This window comes from Suhomyces tanzawaensis (assembly GCF_001661415.1).
Source record: "Suhomyces tanzawaensis NRRL Y-17324 unplaced genomic scaffold CANTAscaffold_4, whole genome shotgun sequence".
Taxonomy (NCBI): domain Eukaryota; kingdom Fungi; phylum Ascomycota; class Pichiomycetes; order Serinales; family Debaryomycetaceae; genus Suhomyces; species Suhomyces tanzawaensis.
In genome coordinates, this window is record NW_017963639.1 from 215,709 (window position 1) to 239,380 (window position 23,672).

General features: G+C 46.4%; 7 protein-coding genes across 7 annotated transcripts; 6 read left to right on the plus strand and 1 right to left on the minus strand.

Annotated features, from left to right (window-relative positions):
• Positions 1–989: 989 nt before the first annotated feature.
• On the minus strand, positions 990–3,782 carry LIG4 (DNA ligase (ATP); the record flags this gene model as incomplete). The annotated part of the gene is made up of 1 exon (XM_020206730.1): positions 990–3,782. One exon carries the CDS (start codon positions 3,780–3,782, stop codon positions 990–992), a length of 2,793 nt encoding a protein of 930 aa, XP_020064068.1.
• A 2,906-nt stretch (positions 3,783–6,688) lies between these two features.
• CANTADRAFT_34598 (uncharacterized protein) lies at positions 6,689–8,284 on the plus strand (the record flags this gene model as incomplete). The annotated part of the gene is made up of 1 exon (XM_020208593.1): positions 6,689–8,284. A coding segment is annotated over one exon (1,596 nt), but the record flags the coding sequence as incomplete, so codon positions are not given.
• A 347-nt stretch (positions 8,285–8,631) lies between these two features.
• Positions 8,632–9,072, plus strand: CANTADRAFT_242190 (uncharacterized protein). The gene has a single exon (XM_020207057.1). The coding sequence runs from the start codon at positions 8,721–8,723 to the stop codon at positions 8,982–8,984; it is 264 nt and encodes an 87-aa protein (XP_020064070.1). The 5' UTR covers positions 8,632–8,720; the 3' UTR covers positions 8,985–9,072.
• Positions 9,073–9,553: 481 nt separating this feature from the next.
• RNR21 (ribonucleotide-diphosphate reductase subunit) lies at positions 9,554–11,413 on the plus strand. The gene has a single exon (XM_020207631.1). The coding sequence runs from the start codon at positions 10,006–10,008 to the stop codon at positions 11,266–11,268; it is 1,263 nt and encodes a 420-aa protein (XP_020064071.1). The 5' UTR covers positions 9,554–10,005; the 3' UTR covers positions 11,269–11,413.
• A 287-nt stretch (positions 11,414–11,700) lies between these two features.
• CANTADRAFT_26055 (ribosome biogenesis protein TSR3) lies at positions 11,701–13,056 on the plus strand. The gene has a single exon (XM_020207632.1). The coding sequence runs from the start codon at positions 11,917–11,919 to the stop codon at positions 12,991–12,993; it is 1,077 nt and encodes a 358-aa protein (XP_020064072.1). The 5' UTR covers positions 11,701–11,916; the 3' UTR covers positions 12,994–13,056.
• Positions 13,057–14,137: 1,081 nt separating this feature from the next.
• HYU1 (5-oxoprolinase) lies at positions 14,138–18,046 on the plus strand (the record flags this gene model as incomplete). The annotated part of the gene is made up of 1 exon (XM_020211647.1): positions 14,138–18,046. The coding sequence occupies one exon, from the start codon at positions 14,138–14,140 to the stop codon at positions 18,044–18,046; it is 3,909 nt and encodes a 1,302-aa protein (XP_020064073.1).
• Positions 18,047–19,082: 1,036 nt separating this feature from the next.
• Positions 19,083–22,667, plus strand: CANTADRAFT_50827 (uncharacterized protein; the record flags this gene model as incomplete). Its single annotated transcript, XM_020209873.1, has 2 exons — positions 19,083–20,277; positions 20,326–22,667. The coding sequence occupies 2 exons, from the start codon at positions 19,083–19,085 to the stop codon at positions 22,665–22,667; spliced, it is 3,537 nt and encodes a 1,178-aa protein (XP_020064074.1).
• Positions 22,668–23,672: the final 1,005 nt, after the last annotated feature.

Sequence of the window (23,672 nt, forward strand, 5' to 3'; positions counted from 1 at the left end):
GCTACTGATAAGAGCCAACGGTTGGCTAGTTTAAAGGTGGCTGAATATGAAGTGAAGATGCCTGAGAAGAGATGTGCAGATCAAATGCACCGGCGATGATCTGCCAGAGGTGGTCTGACGCGGCTGGCGACCACCTGGCCGACGGTATCTGTTGTTCAGATAACGATAGATAAGCCCAGCGATTGCGCGTCATCGCCGAATCGGGCAATTGAAGGGCTCGGAATCCGCCCGGGTTCCATGCACAGAACCAAACACGCACTCGTCACTTTTCGGCAGAAGCAAGAGTCAGTTTAGCCATTATTAACGATTAATAATACGGGAGCATCAAGCCCTACGGGAATGTCTGGTCATGGGCTATTTGCTCCAAAATAGGCACAAGAATAACCCGGCAGTGGTTGCTCCAAAATAGACACAAAACGCTCTGACAGTTAGCTTGACGGTAGTTGCTCGATAGTAAGACAAAGGGCCTAGTAGTGGTGGAGCTGGATGATGTCGTTTAACTCCACAATAGCTCCGAAAATGCCCTCTTCTATGGTTTTAAGCAGAAGTGCAGATTATTAAAGAATGTGCCTATTTTACTAATAGAATAAGTACATGTGAAAACCGATTCCAACTCGAAGCAGAGGCAGTTAGGGGCCATGTGCAAACCATAAGGTGGTCCTGACCGTTGCTTGCGCCTGGTGCTAGTTTAATTTGTTGCTGGCATCGCTGTTGTGGGATCAACACTACCAAGCAAATTGCAAATGAAAAGGCTTAGCTTAGTCACGCTCGAAGACTTTTACATTTGCTTCATGCTGGGCATTCTCAATGTGGTTGTGCCAACAAGTCTTGCAGTTCATAGCCGGGAAATGGATTCCACAAAGGTCGAATATCAAGCTCTGTCCATGCCAGAAGGTTAATTATTTCTTCATAATTTAGACCCAATTCTAGTATTTTACTTACAAACCGAACCAGGTTTCCACAGGCTTCCCAACAACAAGCTGCTTCCGTCATACATACTTGAAGTCGTCTCCGTCTACTAGCACGTTTCGCTCGATGCACTCGTCCACAAATCGGCTGGTAACTATACTGGGGATTTTCTCCATGCTTGTTTCTGTGAAGTGTAAGTTTTTTGCGATGTCGTGACTGATCTGGTCCACCTGGCCCCTGGTTTCTTCATCGGTTCCCTCAACCACGATGAAAGAGCATTCGGAATATTTGGGGGTAGTCTGTCCGCCATAAAGTTCGATTCTGTCCTGCAAGAATCGCTTGTGGGTGCTGGTCGGGGCTAGCACGTAGAACTTGATATTGTGGAATAAGTATCGTAATGGCACTTCCAACTCCTCAGTGACCAACTCGTCGATAAACAACTCTCGGTACTCATCTAGTGCTTTGAGCTTTATTTCTCCAAACCCACCAAGGGTGCAAATTTCCACGTGGTTGATGTAACTGTCACCAAACCTGTCAACTTTGGAGCTGAAATGACTCTCTGATTTCGTGATAAAAACTGGCTCCAATGGTACAATCCAGTTCTTTTCGATACACTCAAAGATCCATCGGGGCCTGATCAAATCGAGTCCTTTCTTAAAATACATATCGCTGGACGGAAGCTCTTTTTCAGTAATAACAATTGTAGGACGTGCTGAACGCGAGTTTAACGACTGAATAACTTCTCCTCCGTGCTTTTTCACTAACACAGACAACTGTTCCTTACTAGTTCGTATTCCGTGTACATCAACGCTATCACTGAGTATGATAAAATTGAATGGTTTGAAGAGAGCCGATTCAACTTCGACTTCTTTGGGCTTTTTCATTTGTTCAAATGAATCGAGCTGCAAGCGTCTCTTTCGATTAGCAACCTGCTCCTTGTTGATATCACTGGTGTATCTCTCTTTGATCTGGTGATATTCTTCAATGGTTATTGAGTCCTCGTAAGTCTTGTCTTCCCTGATGCTCCGACAATAAAGGTTATGGAGAGTGGTTCCCACAGAGTATGTCTTTTCCTCGGTGCTATCTATCGATCTTGCCTTGATTTCCAAGACAACCGAGTCCTTCGGATTTATCCACACCACCGGTTTTTTGGTGCCAAATTGTATTAAAGACGAAGGTGGTGGTCTGTCTTTGTAGTTGACCCACTTGTTGTTGGTAATCCGCTCGATCTTGTCATATTCTGCGATGGTAAACCCATTTGCTACCGTGCAAAAGCTATGGAAAACACCATCCTCTTCGCCTTTCAACCCACACATGTAGGAGTTCTTGATACCAGGAATCTTACCAATCACAGCCAAGTCCAAATTCTCCCCAAACTTCTCCAAATATTCGGGTTTGACCTTGACCCATTGGGTGTTTCTGTGGTTCAATAAGTATTTCAGCTGGACGTGCTTGACAAGAATACCTTCGCTTCTGGTGCTGACTACCTCGGAAATCGCTGTTTTGAGATCTTGGACGGTGGCTCCCAATTTTGCTGGCAATATTTCCAAACGGTTGGGGATGGGGTTGATTAGTTTTGCCAACAAATCCTTTCTGAAGAAGAGTGGATGGTTGGTCAAGTTGATCCCATTGATATGAAGCACATCGAACACCAAAAAGAACGGATAAGAAGACTGCTGCTCGTACTGGTCTATGGTGGTGTATTGGCGCACGGACTCTTGGATGGCAGACGATTTCAAGGTGCCAAATGGCAAGATCACATTTCTACGAAAGTCCCAGGCCACCATTTCCCCGTCTAGAATAATGCTATCGACCTTTTCCGGAAAGGCAGTGGGGAGGTACTTGGTGAGGGAACCAAACTCGTAGTTTTCGCCGTAGAGAAACGAGTAGTCTTTCAAGCGTCGTGAGTAGAACTTGAAGTGCTTGCCTTTTTTGTGAAGCACCATTCTGTCTCCATCCATCTTTTCTTCGATGAAGAACTTGCCTTTCAATTCGAGCTTGTCGTACAACGCCTGGAGGTTGGCATCCATGGGCACTGCACTCGCCATGTCCTGGACCAATTTTTCGTAGTTTTTGGTAAGCTTCATCGACAACTGGGGCTTGAATGGAAGCGTGGGAAATACGGTGAGCTCAGCCGGAGAGAGCCGGACCTCGGGGTCCGTGAGGTAATTGAAAGTCTTCTGGAGATTGTTGCAAATATTGAACAACGAAGGTGCATCAGGGTGCCATACGTACTGGAAATACGACTCGAATCGCACAAGAATCGACTTCTTCAAAAGAATATGGAGCAACCACCGCACCTCTGGGATGGTGAGCGAGTCCAAGAGTGGCTTGAGGATGGCTGCCTGGTCCGCAGCCTTTTTGGCGTCCGCTAACTCGTCCAAGAGCTGGTTCATGCGGGACACAGTATAGGTTTTGGTGCCTTCCACTGCCGTTACGGGCCTACGGTTGGCTATGACCCGCGAAGCCCGCAAAGGTAAGTCCCGGAGGTTATTGGAATCAGCACTGAACCTCTTGGCCTTGTGGTAGCTCTGTTTCCAGTAATAGAGCACCTGGTAGTCTTCGGAGTTTTTGGGGATCTGGTACATTTTGACCACGAGACGGGCCAAAGTGATGTCTCGGATGTAGTAGAGGCGACCACTCTTGTCAGGGTAGATGAGTCTAGCTGCAGGGTAGATGTCGTTTCCGATATGAGTCCTGAAGGACGAGATGAACGATCTAATGATGTGCTCCTTCTTCTGGGACACCGTACGGAACTGGCCTAGCGACTGTTTGGAGACTCCGTCGAGCTTGACAAAGAGGTCGTCCACGAGGAACCTGAACTCGGGCTGCTGGAGGTTGGTTGGAGGAGAGACGTGCTGGAGGAAGGACATCGGTGAGAATTGTAGTGAGGATATGGGGAAAAAGTGACTGGGCCTGGCAGTAGAAGCCGATTGAGATGAAGGGTGCCAGTTCTGGAGTTGACGGTGGAGCTTGTCAAACCATGAAGGGTAGAGATGCAAGGCTAGGGTAGTCGTAATAGTCTGGGGAATATCGCAGGATTTCTCGAGTAAATGTCGCGAGTAGGAAATGGGTTTTGCAATTCATTACTTAATTCCATTTTAATATCCACATTAAGCTCGTTTAACCTGACTAGAGCTTTTCTCACCTACAAAGGTGTTAGGTTAAATTGTTTTGTAATACTTTACTTGCTTTCATATTGTTTAAAAATTTGTGGCTATACTTCCACCTAATTTTAAGTCACTACCATTAAAAGCAGTTTGTTTGTCGAAAAATTAATCAAGTCCACAGTTGTCGGGTGATATTGATTACCGAAGATCGCAATACAATCTCACCAATATCCCCTGTTTGTTTCTGACTCTGGGAATTCCACAAATGTAGATAATTGAACTCTCTACAGCGGCACAACACTTATTTTTTGAGTTGTTCTAGAGATTAAGAAGAGAACAAATTTTAGTGGTCTTAATTGATAATCAGATTTCTATCTACTTCCAACTATTATTAAACATAAAAATAGTAGAGAATAAAGTAAATTACTGAAAATGATTAAAAAATGATTATCTATATTTTCAGAGTAATTAAATGTGTGAGAAACCATATTGCGGTTGAGGTCCATGCGTAAGCCTCATTAATTGTATATTCCAAACTTAACATCAGAATCGGTAAATTTACCCCTGTTTGCAAGTCAAATTTACTCAATGTTCTCCATTTCCTTCTACTGATACTAAACATTTAAATTTCCTAATTGCCTCACAATTTTTAAGTATAGCAGGTAACTGGTCGGTTGACTCTTCACAGGACCATTTCCTGGATTCACAAATGTATTGGAGAAGTAGAAGTATTCTGGGGAATGCGGCATGGGGATATATGATATTGAAGCAGGCACGACTAGATATACCGCCATCAGAACTTGTCCTAGAAATTAAACATTCAACGATGTTGGGTTACATAAAACGATAACTGCGTAATAACCGAGTCACTATTCCGACTTGTAAAGAAAAATGATGAAAAGGCCACTGGATATTGAGTTTGGGCCCAATAACTATTGGTGAGGCTAACAAACTCAATAACTGAGTTAGTCTCTGACGGAAGATAAGCAGTAAGCAATGAATATCCCTAGTACATAGCGTTGTGCTCAATCGACTAGCATACTGAATATTGGTAGTAAAGTAGTCAAAATCAGCCAAGTAAGCTCAATGGAAATTAGGTTAGATATAGTATACCAAGAACACCTGGAAAATCGCAGTGATTTAGCCCTGCTAAGGCTACTAATGCCGATTTGTTTTTAAATCAGTTACAATTAACTGAGTAAGCCCCTTGGAAATTAGATTAATAACCTTAAATATCCGGTAAATTACAGTTGATTAGCGGTCTGAGTCTATAATTATCCAACTGAGAAGTAATTTGTCTCATTAGAGTAATTTCTACACAAGGAGCACCATATTGTGACTACAATTCCCTGTAAATTTAACTGTAGGATCACTTAACACAATCATTACTAAGAGTCATTAATCACGATCAAGCATTTAGAATCATTCCCACCATTTTGAATCCTTCAACCAAATATTATCTTTTTCTCGACTTTTAGGTATCTAGAGAAAATGAAGAACTCCCAGTAGCCAGTAGGAAATCCATAATTTGGGAAATGCAGTATTAGTTCTGCAATTCTGTGAAGCTACATATTTTGCAACTAAAATAAACCTGCTACGATCAGAAAAGACAACCCCTATATAATCCGTCTGTTTCGCGTATGTGCTGTGGCGGTAAAAGAATCACGCGACTATCATCACGCGACCTATGACGTAGGCACTGCGCCCACACCTGATTAGGCGGATATCTCCAAGACGCCATGCCCGTTTAGGACTGCCCCTGACTTGCTCGTATCCATCTCAACGGCGATCTTAATGGCCTCCCCCCAGCTAAGACGCCAACTTCGTTGCTGCGGCTTGGCACATGACGGATCCCTCTTCCACCGTCTGTTTTCGTCTCCACCTCGCCCCTGCCCAGTCCTTGTAAGATAACCTCTCAGTGGGAGTGCATCCCCCGGCAGATCCGCGTTTTCTGGTCCAGGCTAGCCTCCGCCCCTCCCGAGGTCAAGAGCAACTTACCACACAGCAAGGGTACAGCCCCAGATTGTACAGCCCCACCACAAGGCTCCTGGCTGGGTAGAACGGGATGGTGGTGGCAGCAGCAGTGACGGTGGAGGTCCGTAGTGTCCGGTGTGGCTAGGATATCCGCATGTCCCAGATGGTTACCGAAGCCCCCGAGAACGGCAGATGGCCCAAGCCTCCATGCACCAGCCAAAGATCGGCAGCACGCAGACAGCCCCAAAGAGACTGTGTAGGGCACTGTGGGCGCGAAGGCTTGGCCAGGGAGGAAATTATTCTTCGCTCGCTTCCGTCATGATTCAATTACGCACATCGCTCCCACCATTTCTTTTTGCGCAACTGTGCATCTATATAAGGTTGACAGATTGTAGCGTTTCCACTCACACAATTTAAAGAGCTTAACCAACACGAATCTCGAGAGTCCCCCAACCATGCCGTTCTCCCTCTCCCCCCGGAAGCTCATCAGACGAGAGAAACCCGTCACTCCCGACCCAACTACCACAACCACCACTACCCCCTTGAGTCCGTTTTCGGACCAGGCCTCACCTCCCAAACCGCCATCCCTCCCCCATATCGTCACTGACCTCACGCCATCCAATGACTCGTTCTCTATCTACGGCTCGTCACCTTCGTCTTCCCGCCGCTCATTCTCCAAGTCGCCCACCGGAAAAAGCGGCGAAAGGAACACCCGCAGGGTCAGCGACATGGTTAAAACCACGCCAGCGTCGCTCGTACGCCATTCGCGGGTGTACTCAACCTCGGAAGGCTACAACAATTCGGACCCGCTGATCAATTCTATCTCCAACGGAAAGGCGTCGCTCCTCCTCCAGAACAAGCTCCTTACCGAGAACCTCCCCCCTGCGCTCGTGCCCATCGTCAATCTCATCAACGCTCAGAAGCTCCGTACCTACGCCATGGGCACACTCCAGGTGCCTGGAGAACTTGCGTCTGGCGAGCGGGTGTGGTTCGAGGTGGAAGCCAAGTTGTCGGGTAATGAGCTCTCGCTCTGGCGGCCAGCTGACGACGAGTACGACGCTGGCAACACCGAGTTTGTTCCAAAGTACATCAATTTGACAGATGCCAAGGTGGAGGTGGTGACAGGTGCGCCTGAACTCCGCGTGGTGCAGGATTACGACAACACCTTCGTGTTGCGTTTTCACTCTACCCAAGAACACCGGCTGTGGTTGGCAGCCATGTACTTGGCCAAGTACGAGTACACATCCTTGAACGAGGCGTTCACCGCCGTGGTGTTGTCCCTCAAGGCGTCCAAGCTCCTGGACATCCACGTGCTTCTCTCGTCTAAGAAGCGTTTTGCCAGACTGGAGTGGTGTGACTTGCGTTTGCCACAGCTCTCCAACCGTTGGTTGCGAGTATACGTGGTGATCACTCCCGGTGAGGCCAAGCACCTTGGGCGCATTGAAATGTTTTCGTCCGAGAAGACCACCAAAAAGAATTTAGTGGTGTATGTTTCCAACGTGGCCAACGTCTACAACGTCTATCCTGAGCACACCAACATGATCGACTTCAACGCCATCATGAAGTTGAACGGAGACATCTACATCAACAAGAACTACGAGCACTACTTTGTGGGTGCGGATGTCAAGTCGTTCAAGGCTCCTTCGCGGAGCAGCTCCCACACCTCGTTGTCGTCGTTAGTGCCAGCCACTGGAGGCCACGTTCGTACGCCGTCCGCTACGTCCACGTCGTCGTTGTTCAGCCTGGCTGATAACGACAGCCCCAGACGGACGTTCAGCGGAGTCTTGAGCCCAGGACGCCAGAGAAGTGCCTCGTCTGCCTCAACTGCCTCAACGGTGGTGGACACAGCAGAGCCCAAGCGTACCTCGTCGTTCCTCAAGAAGAACATGAACGGGTTCGTGGCCACTAACCACTTATACCTCATGCCCATTTCGCATCCAGGGGTGCCAGCGATCGAAATCATGATTCGCAACTTCATCCATATCGTCGACTCGTTCAAGTTGTACGGTAGACCCGGCCACCTCGAGAGCGACAAGGCCAACCCCCAATCGCTCCTCTTTGCATTGCCTTCGTTGCCGCACTACCAGTACTTGTCGATCGACGACGCCATTACGTTGGTGGAGCGCAATTTTGCAACCAGCATGGTCGAGGACTGGAGCCAGTTGCAGTGGAGCCAGGCGTTCAAGGCTGCATTGGAGCACAAGTTCGCCAACGGCAGGTACAGAGGCAGTGGTGATATTGCCAAGTTGTACGGCAACTTGGATCTCAATTTTGACGAGATCTCGAGTCCTCGCATCAATCTTCCGCTGACGACGTTTTCGCCAGCCTTGAACGCCGACGACAACTTCAGTGATGGTGTGGTTAGTCCCATCGACAGTGTGCACTTGACGTCGATCTCAAGACACAACTCGCGCAACTCCAATCCTCCTGGGTATTTGGGAGCACCCGTGGAATTTGACCGTGGCAACGACGCCATTTTCAGCTTCCTTCCTAACGGTGGCAAGGAGCAGTTGGCACCTATCAAGGACATGCCGACGCCCATGGATGAGATCCATCCATACGCCAACTTGGTCAGTGTCGAGAACACTGGAAAATGATTTTAGTTCAGTATAGATTTGGTATTGATTGCATTTTAATGAGATTGTAGAGCGAAGCAAGAAGGTGTAAGGTGGTGGTGAACTCAGCAACAGGAGTTAAAGCCAGAGTGAGTGGTGCAGTGTTGAATGGATGTGGTTAACTTCCAGTGCGTCAGCAGCCCTAGACTGTGTACATAGACAACTGCGGATGCCTACTGGGTGGCGCAACAGTCCAATCATTGGGTGTATGTGTCAAGACCTGCTTGATGTAGCTCCGGGTGCATACAATCATCTCAAACTAGGGTTGGTAATCTTCTCAATGTCAAACTGCCATGTAGGTAATTATCTCAATGTCAAACTGGGGTTAGTAATTATCTCAATGTTAAACTGTCATGTAGTTAATCATCTCTGGTAACAACTCTGGTACATTTCGAGCTGTCGTCAATCAACTCTGGTATATGTCAAAACCTACTTAAATCCTCCTGCTGCACTCAAGCTACTCAATCCCTACTGCCATAACGATACATTTCTGGATCATGTAAAAAAAAAACTGGATACTTCCATGCTGAACATAATCATCTCAATGTCAAAATGTCTCAAAGACCACTTGACGTAGCCCTCACACTGTACATACTCATCTCAATGGCTATGTCACTCTGTCATGTACACTATCATCTCTGTGTCAAACTGCATATCAACGATCTACGTAGCCCCCACGCTGTACAGCATCTCATGCCTTCTCTCTCCTGCTCCTCTTCCCGCCTAATGCGCTCTCCTCCGGCCATTACTAAGTCCTCATCCATGCACCAGACGCGCCCCGCATGCCGCGTCCCTCCCGATCCACCCACAATTCCAAACCTACACCTGCCACCCAGCCAATAGCGACCAGGACCGACTACACGAACGTCCACGCCCCGCCACATCCACCCATCCCGTCACCCCATTGCTATTGCGAGTCGGCTTCATCACTTGTGGAGCCAAGACGTGTAATTTCAGACGTGTTCTCACAAGACGTGTACAATACACGTCTGCAGTTGCTGTGGAATTGCACGGCCTACGCGTTTTAGGATAAACGTAAACATACCTCTGTCAGCCAGCCTTTGGGCCAGCCAGAATCCAGGCCATCCAGGCCACCAAACTAGCCCTTATGTGCCCTCTATCACCTCCAGACTTCTCCCGTAGCTTCTCCCGCCCGCCAGCTACCCATCCATACCCGCAAACAGCCCCCTCCAACCAGCAAAACCACCCTGTCTTTTGGTCATCGGTCGTGCCCCCACCGCCCTTCCGACGCGCCTCCCAATGGCAATTCATCATCGCCCCACGCTCCAACACGCAAACACTCCACAAAGCCCTTCACCGTATCGGACATCCAACAGTATAAAAGACCCACGATCCGCCTGCTGCTGTACCCATCATCAACTTTTCACATCATCATCATGTCTGTCCAACAAACTCCAACCAACGGTTTAACCGGTAAGATCTCGTCCTTGGACATGTCATCCACCAAAGGCAAGTCCTTGACAGAACAATTGGCAGCTGAGGCTGAGAAGAAGGACGTGTCGCAAAACACTTCAGTTCACAAGAGTATCGTTGTCCCTGCTGGTCTCGAAGAACTTACTCCTTCTGCCACCGACTCCGAGGAAACCGTGGCTGAACACAAACAGTTCTTGACCAAGCACAAGGCCCACCGTCACAAGTTGAAGGCCATGGAGAAGGACGAGCCTTTGTTGATCGAAAACCCCAGCCGTTTCGTGCTTTTCCCCATCAAGTACCACGAGATCTGGCAGATGTACAAGAAGGCTGAAGCCTCTTTCTGGACTGCCGAGGAAATCGACTTGAGCAAGGACATCAACGACTGGAACAACAGATTGAACGACAACGAGAGATTCTTCATCTCGAGAATCTTGGCGTTCTTTGCTGCTTCCGACGGAATTGTCAACGAGAACTTGGTGGAGAACTTCTCTGCCGAGGTCCAGATCTCGGAAGCCAAGTGCTTCTACGGGTTCCAGATCATGATGGAGAACATCCACTCCGAAACCTACTCGTTGTTGATCGACACCTACATCAAGGACAGAAAGCAGGCCGACTACTTGTTCAACGCCATCGACAACATCCCTTGCATCAAGAAGAAGGCCGACTGGGCTTTGAGATGGATCAACGATGAGGACGCCTTGTTTGGTGAGAGATTGGTTGCTTTTGCTGCCGTCGAAGGTATCTTTTTCAGTGGTTCTTTTGCCTCCATCTTCTGGTTGAAGAAGAGAGGTTTGATGCCTGGTTTGACCTTCTCCAACGAGTTGATCTGCAGAGATGAAGGCTTGCACACTGACTTCGCCTGCTTATTGTTCTCTCACTTGGAAAACAGACCCAACCAAGAAATCGTGGAAAAGATCATCACCGAAGCCGTCAAGATCGAAAAGGAATTCTTCACCGACGCCTTGCCAATCCACTTGTTGGGTATGAACTCCAACCTCATGTGCCAATACGTTGAATTCGTTGCTGACAGATTGTTGGTTGCTTTGGGTAACAAGAAGGTCTACAACGTTCAGAACCCATTCGACTTCATGGAAAACATCTCCTTGGCCGGTAAGACCAACTTCTTCGAGAAGAGAGTCAGTGACTACCAAAAGGCTGGTGTTATGGCCAAGACCAACGAACCAACTGCTGTTGACTCTGGTTTCTCTTTCGATGAGGATTTCTAAATACGTCTACTTTGCTTGGTTTTATGGTAATTTGCCGGTCTTTTGGGTCTTTTTCATGTTACGTTCTTAATGTGCTGGTCATCGACCACCTCTTTATTTCTCCCTTTTAAAATGTATAATATTAATTCAATAAAATCTTAGATACTTGATCGTAGTGTGATTGAATACTGGAGTTGGTCTGGATATGTCCATGCAACTCCATTCACTACATTAGAAGAAAGAAATTTGTCTCAGAGTTTATTGTTGGCCAAGTTCGTGTGATGCATGAAATCAAGTAAAACGTATTCGAATTAATTCCAAGGAATTTTTGTTGGCCAGCTTCAATTTAGAGGATGAATACAATACTAACCACCATGAAATCAAGTGATAATTACAGTCCTTTCTAGCTGTCCAGATTTCTCGACAGTTAATTGAAGTCATTTCCATTCAAGGGCTAACTATAAAATTGACAGGTTTCTCCAGTATCCTCACCTATGTTAAATAAATCCCTAAAATGCCTTAAAGCTATGATACACAGCCTGCCACATCGTCATCTGTGGTGCTCCAGCCCAAAGCTCAGATCCAGCTGGGGAACTGCCAAAATGGTTATCACGTGATCGTCAATCCATCTCAAAATTCACCTCTACAATCCAGCTCCAGTACCAGAACATGGCCAAGGGAAAGAACAAGACATCCGAAGAGTCCACTAACAGGACCAGGACCTCTAACGGTCACAAATCGAAACAGCACCATATCAGAAAGGGCAGACAAGAAGCAGGAGCTGCCACCACTAAGAATGGAAACTTTCCAGTCAAGCTTGCCATGTGGGATTTTGACCACTGTGATCCCAAGAGATGCAGTGGAAAGAAGCTCGAACGGTTGGGTCTCATCAAGAACATGAGAGTGGGCCAAAAATTCCAAGGTGTTGTGGTTTCACCCAACGGAAAGGGTGTGGTGTGTCCTAATGATCTCGAGATTGTAGAGAGCAACGGGGCAGCTGTGGTCGAGTGTTCGTGGGCCAGGCTAGACGAGGTTCCTTTTAACAAGATTGGGGGAAAAAATGAAAGATTACTTCCTTATTTGGTGGCAGCAAACCCCGTGAACTACGGAAGACCATGGAGATTGAACTGTGTGGAAGCGTTGGCTGCGTGTTTTGCGATCGTGGGTCACATTGACTGGGCCGAGATGTTGCTCGAGAACTTCTCGTGGGGTCTTACGTTTTTAAAGATTAACGAGGAGTTGATCCAGGTGTACCAAAAGTGTACAGACTCTGAATCTGTGACAGAAGCACAGGAGAACTGGTTGAAAAAAATTGAAGAAGAGGCCAAGGAAAGAAAGGAGAGAGGCCAAGACGAAGATATATGGATGATGGGCAATGTGAATAAGAAGGACCGCATAGACAGTGAGACCGACGAAGATACAGACGACGAAGAAAACGAAGTCCTGGCCAGAAGTGGAAGAAATGTCAAGTACGACAGCCTAGGCAACATCATACCGGAAGATGATGACGAAGACGAAGATGAAGACGAAGATGAGTCGTCAGAGGAGTACGACAACTTGGGCAACAGAATAGAGAAAGTCAAGTACGATTCCTTGGGCAATCTCATAGAAGATGAAGAAGAAGAATCGGAAGATGAAGAGTCCGAGGAAGAGGTCTATGACTCGTTGGGAAACTTGGTCAAGCCAAACGTCCAGTACGACAGCTTGGGTAATGTCATAGAAAACGTTTCCAAAATGACGGTTTGACCGAGGAAAAGGTAGTATATAGGTCGGAAGTTGCTAGCAAATATAATCCTTAGAGAACTTGAAGCAATTGTAGCTATGGGATGTTAATAATAGTGAAATTTTAACTAATAATGATCCTAAACTAAATATTATTTATCTATTTAATTACTTAGGTGCAATATTTGGATATAACTATTAGCCCCACCTCAGGCTCATTAACTTCCTAGGGTATCCACTTGATAATGCTTGCAATTAAACGAGTACTGAATGCTTAGCAAATTCTAAATTTTTTCTTTTCAAAGTATTGCCTTCTTAATTTAGGCAATTGGGAGTCGATTTCTGTTTAATTCAACACCTGAAATATCAGATTGGGTGCTTCAGTTTCTGCTAGCATGTCCAAGCAGCAAACAATGTGCTGTAAAATAGTACCAGCAAATTACAGGATACCACAATTATTAGATTAACCGTAAGATAGATCATTAATAGAGAAATTGTACGACTTACAATTACTACGGACAAACCGCTAAGAACCTCATAAAGAGAGCAATCAAATTTCCATAATTATTAGTCTGTTGAACCACTGGGAAGCCCAGGTGACTCGTATTTTAATCAAAGGAGTATGCAATGAATCTAATTGGAAATCCCATCATTTCATTAAACGATAACTAGACCTTTTGCATCAGTATACGCCAGATGAAACACACTCCATCAGTATACATTCAATAACTAAATCATATTCACATCCCTGATCCACTTAAACATCCTGATTTAACTCCCATCCCGTCCCACCGTACCTCTCTGATTTGTGTCAAAACAAGCCCCGCAGCCTACACCGTGCATTCTTCACTAGCATGACACCATGACGAAATATTTATGAGTACACGAATATATTCTCCTTTTCCACCACGGCCAATCAGAAGCCCTCCGGAAGCTCTGGCCGTTTAGATCCACTTCCCCTCGGCGGCATTGCCCGTTTTGCCGCCCCCAGGCCGTTTTTCTCCCGCTTAGCAGGGCCGTACGATCATCACCAACTATGGCATAATCGCACACTTCGTCCGATCGGCACATTTTGCATTTTTCCCGAAATCAACTCCAGGGTTCTCTAGACTATAAAAGACGGACTAAGGCGTGATTCCCAGCCTACCACTTCTCCATCACACTCACCATGCCCTACTCAGACGTCAAGGACATCTCCATAGCCATCGATCGTGGTGGGACTTTCTGTGATGTGATTGCCAAAACCCCCAACCGTCCCGATATTGTGTTCAAGCTTCTCTCTGTGGACCCCAACAACTACAAGGACGCTCCCACGGAGGGTATCAGACGGGTGTTGGAGCAGGTCCACGGTGTGACTATCGCCAAAGACGAGAAGTTGAAGCTCGACTCCATCCGTAGCATCAGAATGGGAACCACAGTGGCAACCAACGCCTTGCTTGAAAGAAAGGGTGCTGCCGTGTTGTTGGTGACCACCAAGGGCTTCAAAGACGTTATGATCATTGGCAACCAGACCAGACCCAACATCTTCGATTTGACAGCCAAAAAATTGGGCCAGTTGTACGAGGAGGTGTTGGAAATCGACGAAAGAGTGACTATCGAGAGCTTCTCGGAGGGTGGAGGCGCCAATTTGGCCATTGCCGACCCCGAGGACCCTCAGTTAACGCCTGGAGTGACTGGCGATACCATCAGGGTGTTGAAAAAGCCTGATTACGATCTCGTCAGAAGCCAGTTGCAGCAAATCTACGACCAGGGCCACATCAACACCATTGCTCTCTGCTTGTTGCACTCCTACACGTACCCTGAACACGAGCTGAAGATCGCTGCCATTGCCAGAGAAATCGGGTTCCAGGTGTCGGTATCCCACCAATTGCAGCCCATGATTGGCATGGTCAACCGGTGCTCTTCCACCGTGGCTGATGCCTACCTCTCTCCCATCATCCAGAACTACATCCAGTACTTTGGCTACGGTTTCGAGGGCGGCTTGCCTGCGTTCGGAAACAAGTTGTTGTTCATGCAATCCAACGGAGGCTTGTGCCCCTGGTACAAATTCACAGGCTTGAAGGCCATCTTGTCAGGTCCTGCTGGTGGTATGGTGGGCTTTGGCCAGACATGCTACGATAATGTGTCGAAAACCGCCACTATTGGCTTTGATGCTGGTGGTACCTCCACAGACGTTTCCAGGTACGCTGGCAGCTTGGAACACATCTACGAGACTGTGGTCAGCGAGGTGAGTTTGCAAACACCCCAATTGGACATATCCACCGTGGCAGCAGGTGGAGGGTCTATTCTTTTCTGGAAAAACGGCATGTTTGTGGTGGGCCCAGAATCAGCAGGCTCGGATCCTGGTCCTGCGTGCTACAGAAAAGGTGGTCCCTTAACCGTCACCGATGCCAACTTGTTCTTGGGCAGATTGTTGCCAGAATATTTCCCTAAAATATTTGGTCCAAACCAAGACCAGTCTCTCGACTACGAAATTGTGGTTGCGAAATTTCAAGAACTCACCGAGACTATCAACAAGGAAAATGGCTCCACCTTTTCCCCAGAAGAAGTCGCAAGCGGGTTTTTGAAGGTTGCCATCGAGTCGATGGTTAGACCGATCAGAAACTTGACTGAAGCAAAGGGCTTCAATACTGGTGACCACAACTTGGCATGTTTCGGTGGTTCTGGTGGCCAGTTTTCGGTTGCATTATCCAAAAACTTGGGAATCTCGCAAGTTGCCATTCACAAGTACTCGTCATTATTGTCCGCTTATGGGATCTACTTGGCTGACATTGTCATCGAAAAGCAGTCACCAGCATCCTTCATTTATTCTCCCGAAACTTTGGGCCGTATTGAGGAGAAAATTGAATCACTTCACGAACAGGCCTATGAAGACTTTGTTGAACAGAATTTGACCCACAACGACCACAGAGTTGAGTACTTTTTGAACATGAGATACCAGGGCTCCGACACCCACTTGCTTATTCCTGTTGAGAAATCACAGACTGATGCCGACCAAAAGTTTGTGCAAAGGCATCAAGCTGAGTTTGGCTTCAAGTTGGACAGAAAGGTGTTGGTAGACGACGTCCAGGCTTTATTGATTGTCGAAACTCCGGATAAGCCAGTCCATAACCCATTCGAAGAATACAAAGCTTTGCAAACCTTTGAAGTTGCAAGTGGCCAGTCCAAACCTATCTACTTTGAAGGAAAGGGCTGGACTGATTCGTCGATCCACAATCTTCCAGAGTTGAAGACCGGGTCCTCCATCAAAGGTCCTGCCATTATCATAGATAATACTCAGACTATTCTTGTGGAGCCCAACTCTGCTGCTTCCATTTTGTCCGATCACATCTTAATTTTGGTTGAACAAGAGGAGAAGCCCAGCTTCTCGAAACACGTTGTTGATCCAATCCAATTGTCTGTTTTCGGCCATAGGTTCATGTCTATTGCCGAACAGATGGGAAGAACTTTACAGCAGACTGCCATCTCAACTAACATCAAAGAAAGACTTGATTTTTCGTGTGCTATTTTCGATAGAAATGGAGATTTGGTCGCAAATGCACCACATGTTCCTATTCATTTGGGGGCCATGTCCTTTGCAGTCAAAGCTCAGAAGGAAATCTGGGAAGGAAAGTTGGAGCACGGTGATGTGTTGGTTTCCAACCATCCTCAAGCAGGTGGTTCCCATTTGCCCGATATTACAGTGATTACACCCGTCTTAGACGAAAACAAGAACCCAATTTTCTGGACTGCTTCAAGAGGCCATCATGCGGATATTGGATCGATATCTGCCGGGTCCATGCCACCAAACTCCAAGACCATTTTTGATGAGGGTGCCTCGATTATCACTCACAAGCTCTGCTCTAAGGGCGAATTTGACGAGGAAGGTATCACCAGAATATTATTGGAAGAACCTGCAAAGCATCCTGGAGGCTCTGGAACTAGAACCTTGAGTGACAATATTTCTGATCTCAAGGCCCAAGTCTCGGCAAATTACAAGGGTATCACATTGTTAAATAACCTCATTGACGAGTTCAGCTACGATGTGATTAGCTTGTACATGGGAGCAATTCAATCCACTGCCGAGGTTGCTGTTCAAAATTTGTTGAGAATGGCGTACAGAAAGTTTGGAGGTGAAAAATTGGAAGCAATCGACTACTTGGATGATGGTACTGCCATCTCCTTGGCCATTACTATCAACAATGAAGAAGGTACAGCCGAATTTGACTTTACCGGTTCTGGAGACGAGATTTACGGCAATTTGAACGCCCCAAGAGCGATCTTGTATTCTGCAGTGTTGTACGTTTTGAGATCATTGATCAGTACGGATGTACCATTGAACAACGGTTGTTTGAGACCTATCAAGTTTCTTACCAGAGAAGGCTCGGTTGTGCATCCATCGTATGAGGCAGCAGTTGTTGGAGGAAACGTGGAGACCACCCAGAGAATCGTGGATGTTATGTTGAAGGCTTTCCAAGCTGCTGCTGCCTCGCAGGGTACCTGTAACAACTTCACGTTTGGTATTAACGACAAGGAGAACAATATTTCTTTTGGATACTATGAGACCATTTGTGGAGGTTCCGGTGCCGGTCCCACCTGGGACGGTCAATCAGTTGTCCAGTGCCACACCACCAACACCAGAATTACCGATACCGAATTGTTTGAGAAGAGATACCCTGTAATTGTTAGAGAATATTCTGTTAGAGAGAATTCTGGAGGTTCTGGTTTCCACAAGGGAGGCAACGGTGTCGTTAGAGATATCGAGTTCACCTATTCAGGTCTTGAAGTTTCCTGTCTTATGGAGAGAAGATCGTTGGCTCCTTTTGGCTTGTTAGGCGGAGGTTCTGGTTTGAGAGGAAAGAACTTCTGGTACAGAAGTGCCGAGACAGAATCTGGCAAGGTGAGAAAAATCTCTCTTGGAGGTAAGTGCACTGTCAAGGTCAAGAAAGGTGATAGGGTGGTGATCATGACTCCTGGTGGAGGTGGATTTGGTTCTGGCGATGTCGAAGACAGCGTGAACTTCCCAATTTCCAGTAGCAAGCCTACTATTTTGACGGGATCTGTGGGATTAAGAACCATCACTCAAGAGACTAACTAGTTTGTCAGACTAACGTATGAGCGATCTTGGTTGGATACCCAGCCATAAACATAGTAACTTTAATGCAAATAAATATGATAGAGATATTGGAGTGTATTTATGGGATATTACATATCGATTTGTAACCTCGAAGTTCATTGAATATTTCAATCTGAACATGGTGGGTTGGCAAGCCAATTTTACTAGCATACACATTATATTCTTCCATTATTTCCACCAATAATACCGTTCAGTTGAAGTGCACCAAAACAGAAGAAACCGTAACTCTCTGTGAAGAACTGCTGTTGTTTTCCCGATTAGACTCCCTGACACATTCATAATGAATGAATAAAGGGAGCCTCACTAACCCATTATAGCCCTAGATCGTGCATTTACTCTGAACGAGTTCTACTCGATTTAATGTATGCAGAGAAAGATAGTTCTTTATATTCCCTGCAGAGCTATTTGTTCAAAGTTCTGATTGTTTCTAATATTTGCACAGAATATATCCCACCGGACGTCACGCATACGTATTAGTACAAAGGTTTCTTGTTTCGTTACATACCCTAAAATGTTCCAGCGTAAAATAGCTGAGGATAGAACCGGCTTGAACTCCTTCACTCATTTATCTAAAGGGAAATTTATTAACTAATTTTTATGTATTACCCTCTGTCAGACTAGTTAATAATTGACGATAATGATATACGTACATATTACAAACAAGAAGTAAATTAACGAAATCTCTTCCTCGGTCAGCATTCCCAATCCCACTTCCCTTCCCTCTTCACTTTCTTTTCCTCTCGCTCTTCCCTTCCTCTCTCCCCCCTCCTAGCACATCACCACCAAATCGCGCTACCTTGCAACACGCACTTTTAACATCTACAACTTCTCCCAAATCAACCTACCATTGCTACCAGAATCGCCTCCCCTACCTGCTACTACCGTCTGCTTCCACCAGCCAATCCCCCAATCCGTGCCATCGCCGTGCGCCGTCACTTCGCCCACCCTCATTGCCTCCAGGCACTCTCAGTGACCGTTACCGCCTTGGTGTACCGCCATGAGTAGCCACAAATCTCACCTTCCGCTCCTCTACAACCCGTACATCAACTGCATCTTCAACAATCCGAATCATGCTAGGCTGCCGTTCAAAAGCACCATCGATGAGTTGGCCAAGAGCCACCTCGACTACACCATTTTGATCCCACCGTCATACATCCTCCAGGAATGGTACGACCCAGTATCCACCAAGTACCCATTGAAGGAGTTGTGCTACAGCAACGAGGACTTCATCCGTTCGCACATCATCAAGACATCTTCCACGTACTCCATCTCGCCTGCCTCCAACACTAAAGTCCAGCTGGTGATCTACAACACCATCAACGGCAAGCAGATCTTGATCAAAAATGGCATGGTGTTCACCGGAAAGGGCTTCAAGCGGAGCCTCAAATTGCAGATCCTCTCCACGGGCTACATACGATCGTTCTGTGACTACTTCCCCAAGGGAAGCAGGTTCATGGTGATCTACATCGAGGACACCCTCATTGGAAGCTACCACCCGCATGTCTCCCAGTACCAGCTTCTTGAAAACCCCCAGGAACCTCCCCCTTTGGTGCATCCAAAAGTTTCCGAGCCACAACCCTCAATTAACGAGTCCATCACCTTCGAAAAGCTCCTCCGCACATACCCGTTATTGTCGAAAGCAGTCTCCGACAAGTTCTATCGGTTGTTCCACCATAACAACAGGCAGTTCCGCTTGTTGCACACTAACAATCAGAAGCAATTGAGTCAGATCAAGTCTGAGTTCCAGGCCATCTTGGAAGAAGCATACAAAATCATCCTGGACAGTGTCAAGGTCGAGAATCCAGAAAGCGAACAGACGTACAACTTGATCAATCATATTATCGGAACATATCCTGGGCTCGACCTCAACCGCTTGGTCCATGAATATGTCGAGCTAAACCTTTACGACAAAATCTGGTCCCAGTTGATGTTTCAATTCAACTACCGGGATCCAAACAAGAAAGAGTTTGACCCAGATGCACAGAAGTTTTTGACAACTGAAAAATATCGCAAATTGTCATGTTTGGCATTAAATCAGCTTGATATTCCCATTGATAAACCGTGGGAATTGAACGAGCTACAGCTCAGGGTGTTTAGAGCAATCGATGAGTTTTCGAAGCTTGCAGATCCAGGACTCATGAACCTGAACAACAAAACTAAGGTGATATTTCGTACTATGGAAGTCCTCACGGGTGGGTCCACCCATTATGGATCGACGAATGGTGTTGTGACCCACGGAGTCGAAATAGTTACCGAACCAACAACCATTGATGCAGACACTTTGATTGGACTTATCATCATGATTATCATTCACTCCAAGATTGATAACATAGAGGCACACTTGTACTACATGAAGCATTTTAATTCCATTGATTATACTAACGATGGCCATTTCAACTACATCATGAGCAACTTTGATGCTGTATTGTATCTTTTGAGTCATGAAGATGGCGATTTAGTGCAATATTCACAACAAAATTTTGATTTTTGGTCTACCATACAGAATGGTGATTTGGACAATCTAAAATCGATTCTAGATTCAGTCCAAGAAGAGTATCAGGATACTCTTCCAGTTTCCCACTTTTTGAAAAGTAAGAACATCAAGGGGGAGAGCTGTCTCATGTTTGGGGTCAAGACTAAGAAGTTCGAAGTGTGGGACCTTCTTTTGAACTATAATCCGGCATGGTTCACTATTGATGATTTATTGTTTGACAAGGACATAGTGACTAATCAGAATCTATTAATGACAGCATTGATCGAAGAATCGAATGACATAGCCTTGGACTTGGTCCAGCTACTTTTATACAACACTTCAGATGAAGAAATGAGTCTCTATCTCAACTCAAAAGATACGACTGGAAGATCAATTGGACATTATCTTTTCCATAACTACCAAATAATTCCAATCATCGGACACTTGATAGATTGGGAGCTTAAGGACTTGAATCACCATACACCTTTGTTCAGTATTTGCCGATGCTATGACCATTTACATTATGATCTAATGTTGAAAGAAGCATTCGATTGTGTTTATGAGAAGTACGGCAAAGTGAACTTTGACGTTCACAAAGACAAATTGTCCAACGGCTTATTGCATATAGTGGCACGCAACTTGGAGGAAACGAGACTTCTCAGCAATCCCGATAATTTGATTGATATTAATGAACTAAATGGAAAGTTCATTTCCCCCTTGGTTAATTACGTTAAATACAACAGGGCAGGAAATCTCAAGGATCTTCTTAAAGACCCAAGGCTCGACTTCTTATTGGAGGATACCAAGAACTTTTATAACGTTTTTGACTATGTGGGAATGCTGGCAATGAAATCAATAGGAAACAAGAGCGAGGAATTCAAACAAATTGAACAGCTCATCTTGGATTACTACGTCAATAATTTCTTCCCTAATTCTGAAAACAGCAAACTTACTGCATTGAATGCCAAGTTTGGTTCCTCAAAGAAAGAGTGGCTTATTTTCTTCAAGGACACAAATGGGTATTCCAACTATAAATCACTCGAAACCATTAAGCAGTTCATCTATCTCACTAAAATAAAGAACCCCTACTCAATCTTTCCCGAAGATGAATTCTTCTGGCTCAATTTTGGGGCAAAGAAGTCCACCACGCCGTTCTTCCAGAAGAATCGTGTCAACAGATTAATCGAAAAATTGAACATGCTATTTGTATCGCTCGAATATCAAAATAACGTGGATCGAAATGAGTTCTTTCAAAGTTTCTTGGTGCAAGAGTCTCAAGGCAGCCTGACCTTGGAGGCCATTAGAGCCGTTCACGAGAAACGGAAGCTTGAGATGGGCGACGTCAAGTTGGGCGAGGCCCAAATTAAGGAAATGGAATTTTTCCTCGAGTACTCCGTCAAAGACCTCAGCTCATACAAAGTATTTGTTTCCCGATTCAACAAGCTTTTGATATTCGCTGAGATGAAGCAATCTGACTTAAGATACGTGCAAGACAAAGCGTTGGAAAAATTGGCCCATGGGGGCGAAGGAGACAGCCGCGAGAACTGCCACAAGGACTCGCTGTACGGAGTCTTGAACGACTTCTCATCGTGGATCGAGTTATGTGTGGCCAGCCTCCTCAAGAACATCTATAAGGTGCTTGAGAAGATCAGGCACTGGAAGGAGTTGTACATGGGAATCAAAGAGCTTAACAGTGAGATCAAGAAGTATGAGGCCAGTATTCGGCCCGAACACGAGGAAGGTGATGCATCGAATACCACGGGCCCTCCCACACCATCGCGTCGCAACACTTTCACCATCGACGACATCCCTGATGAGGCTGATGACGAGTCGATGACATTCTTTAACCTCGGAGGCATGATCGAGAGTAAGCGTTCGCGCTACAAGAAGCTCGTGCTCATCAAGGCCGACAAGATCAAGCAGATTATGAAGCTCAATGTGGACATCAAATGGGACCACGAGGCGCTTGCATCGGAGATTTCGACGTTGTTGAAGTTCAAGTCGAACTTCATGCGGTTTGCCGTGAAGCGGTTCACGGCGGAAGAGATCCAGCGGCTCCACCACCGCAACTACCAGTTGCAGAAGGTCTTACAGAATGTCACGCCGTGATCGAGATGATCACACTGCTGGTGGTTAGTTACCACTTAAGATAGCATATCCAGTCATCATTTTGATATCTTCAGTCTCCTCATGTTGTGATAAAATTTACCAGTTATTGATTACTGCTACTAATTTGGCCAGTCTTCAATGGCTCCATCTACCAGCCATCATGGCTCAGTCCTCTTAATTCATAACATCTGTCATCACTCATACCTTCATGGCTGCCAAATGCTGCGACCGCACGGCTTCGCTCCCCAGCTTCCCGACCAAGCCACTAACCTCACCAACACCAGTACTACCACCACTACTACATCACCACTACTACATCACCACCGCTGGAGCCGGCTTCTACCACCACTAGCCTCCCGCAACGTGGTAACGCCCCCGATCCTTGCCCCCCATCACTATCTTGTTCACCCGTGGTTACCGGTAGTGCGTATACCAGCGAACATTCTCGAACCAACACGTCGCTATAAAGCTACGCCCCAGCATTGATCCAACTCCACAAGATGAGTGCCTCCAACAAAGATATCGCGTTATCCATCATCGACTTCTTGAAGAAGTCCGTCCAGAGCAAGGACATTGCTGAAGACTATGCCGACTCCATGGACGTGGCCATCGACTGTATTGCCGATGCGTTCGAGGTCGATAAGGATGGTAAGGCCACCAAGTTCGGCAACAAGTCGTTGAAGGACTTGATCAACGCTGGTTTGGGTGGCAGTGCCCCTGCTGCTGCTCCTGCTGCTGCTTCTGCTCCTGCTGAAGTCAGTGCTGAAACCAAAGAAAAGGCTGATGGTTTGAAGGTGGAAGGCAACAGAGCCATGGCCGCCAGAAACTTCGAAGAAGCCATTGCCAAGTACACTGAGGCCATCAAGTTGGACCCTAGCAATGTGGTGTACTTGTCGAACCGTGCTGCTGCCTACTCTTCGTCCTCCAGCCACGAAAAGGCAGTCGAAGACGCCAAGAAGGCCATTGAGTTGAACCCAGAGTTCTCCAAGGCATACTCCAGATTGG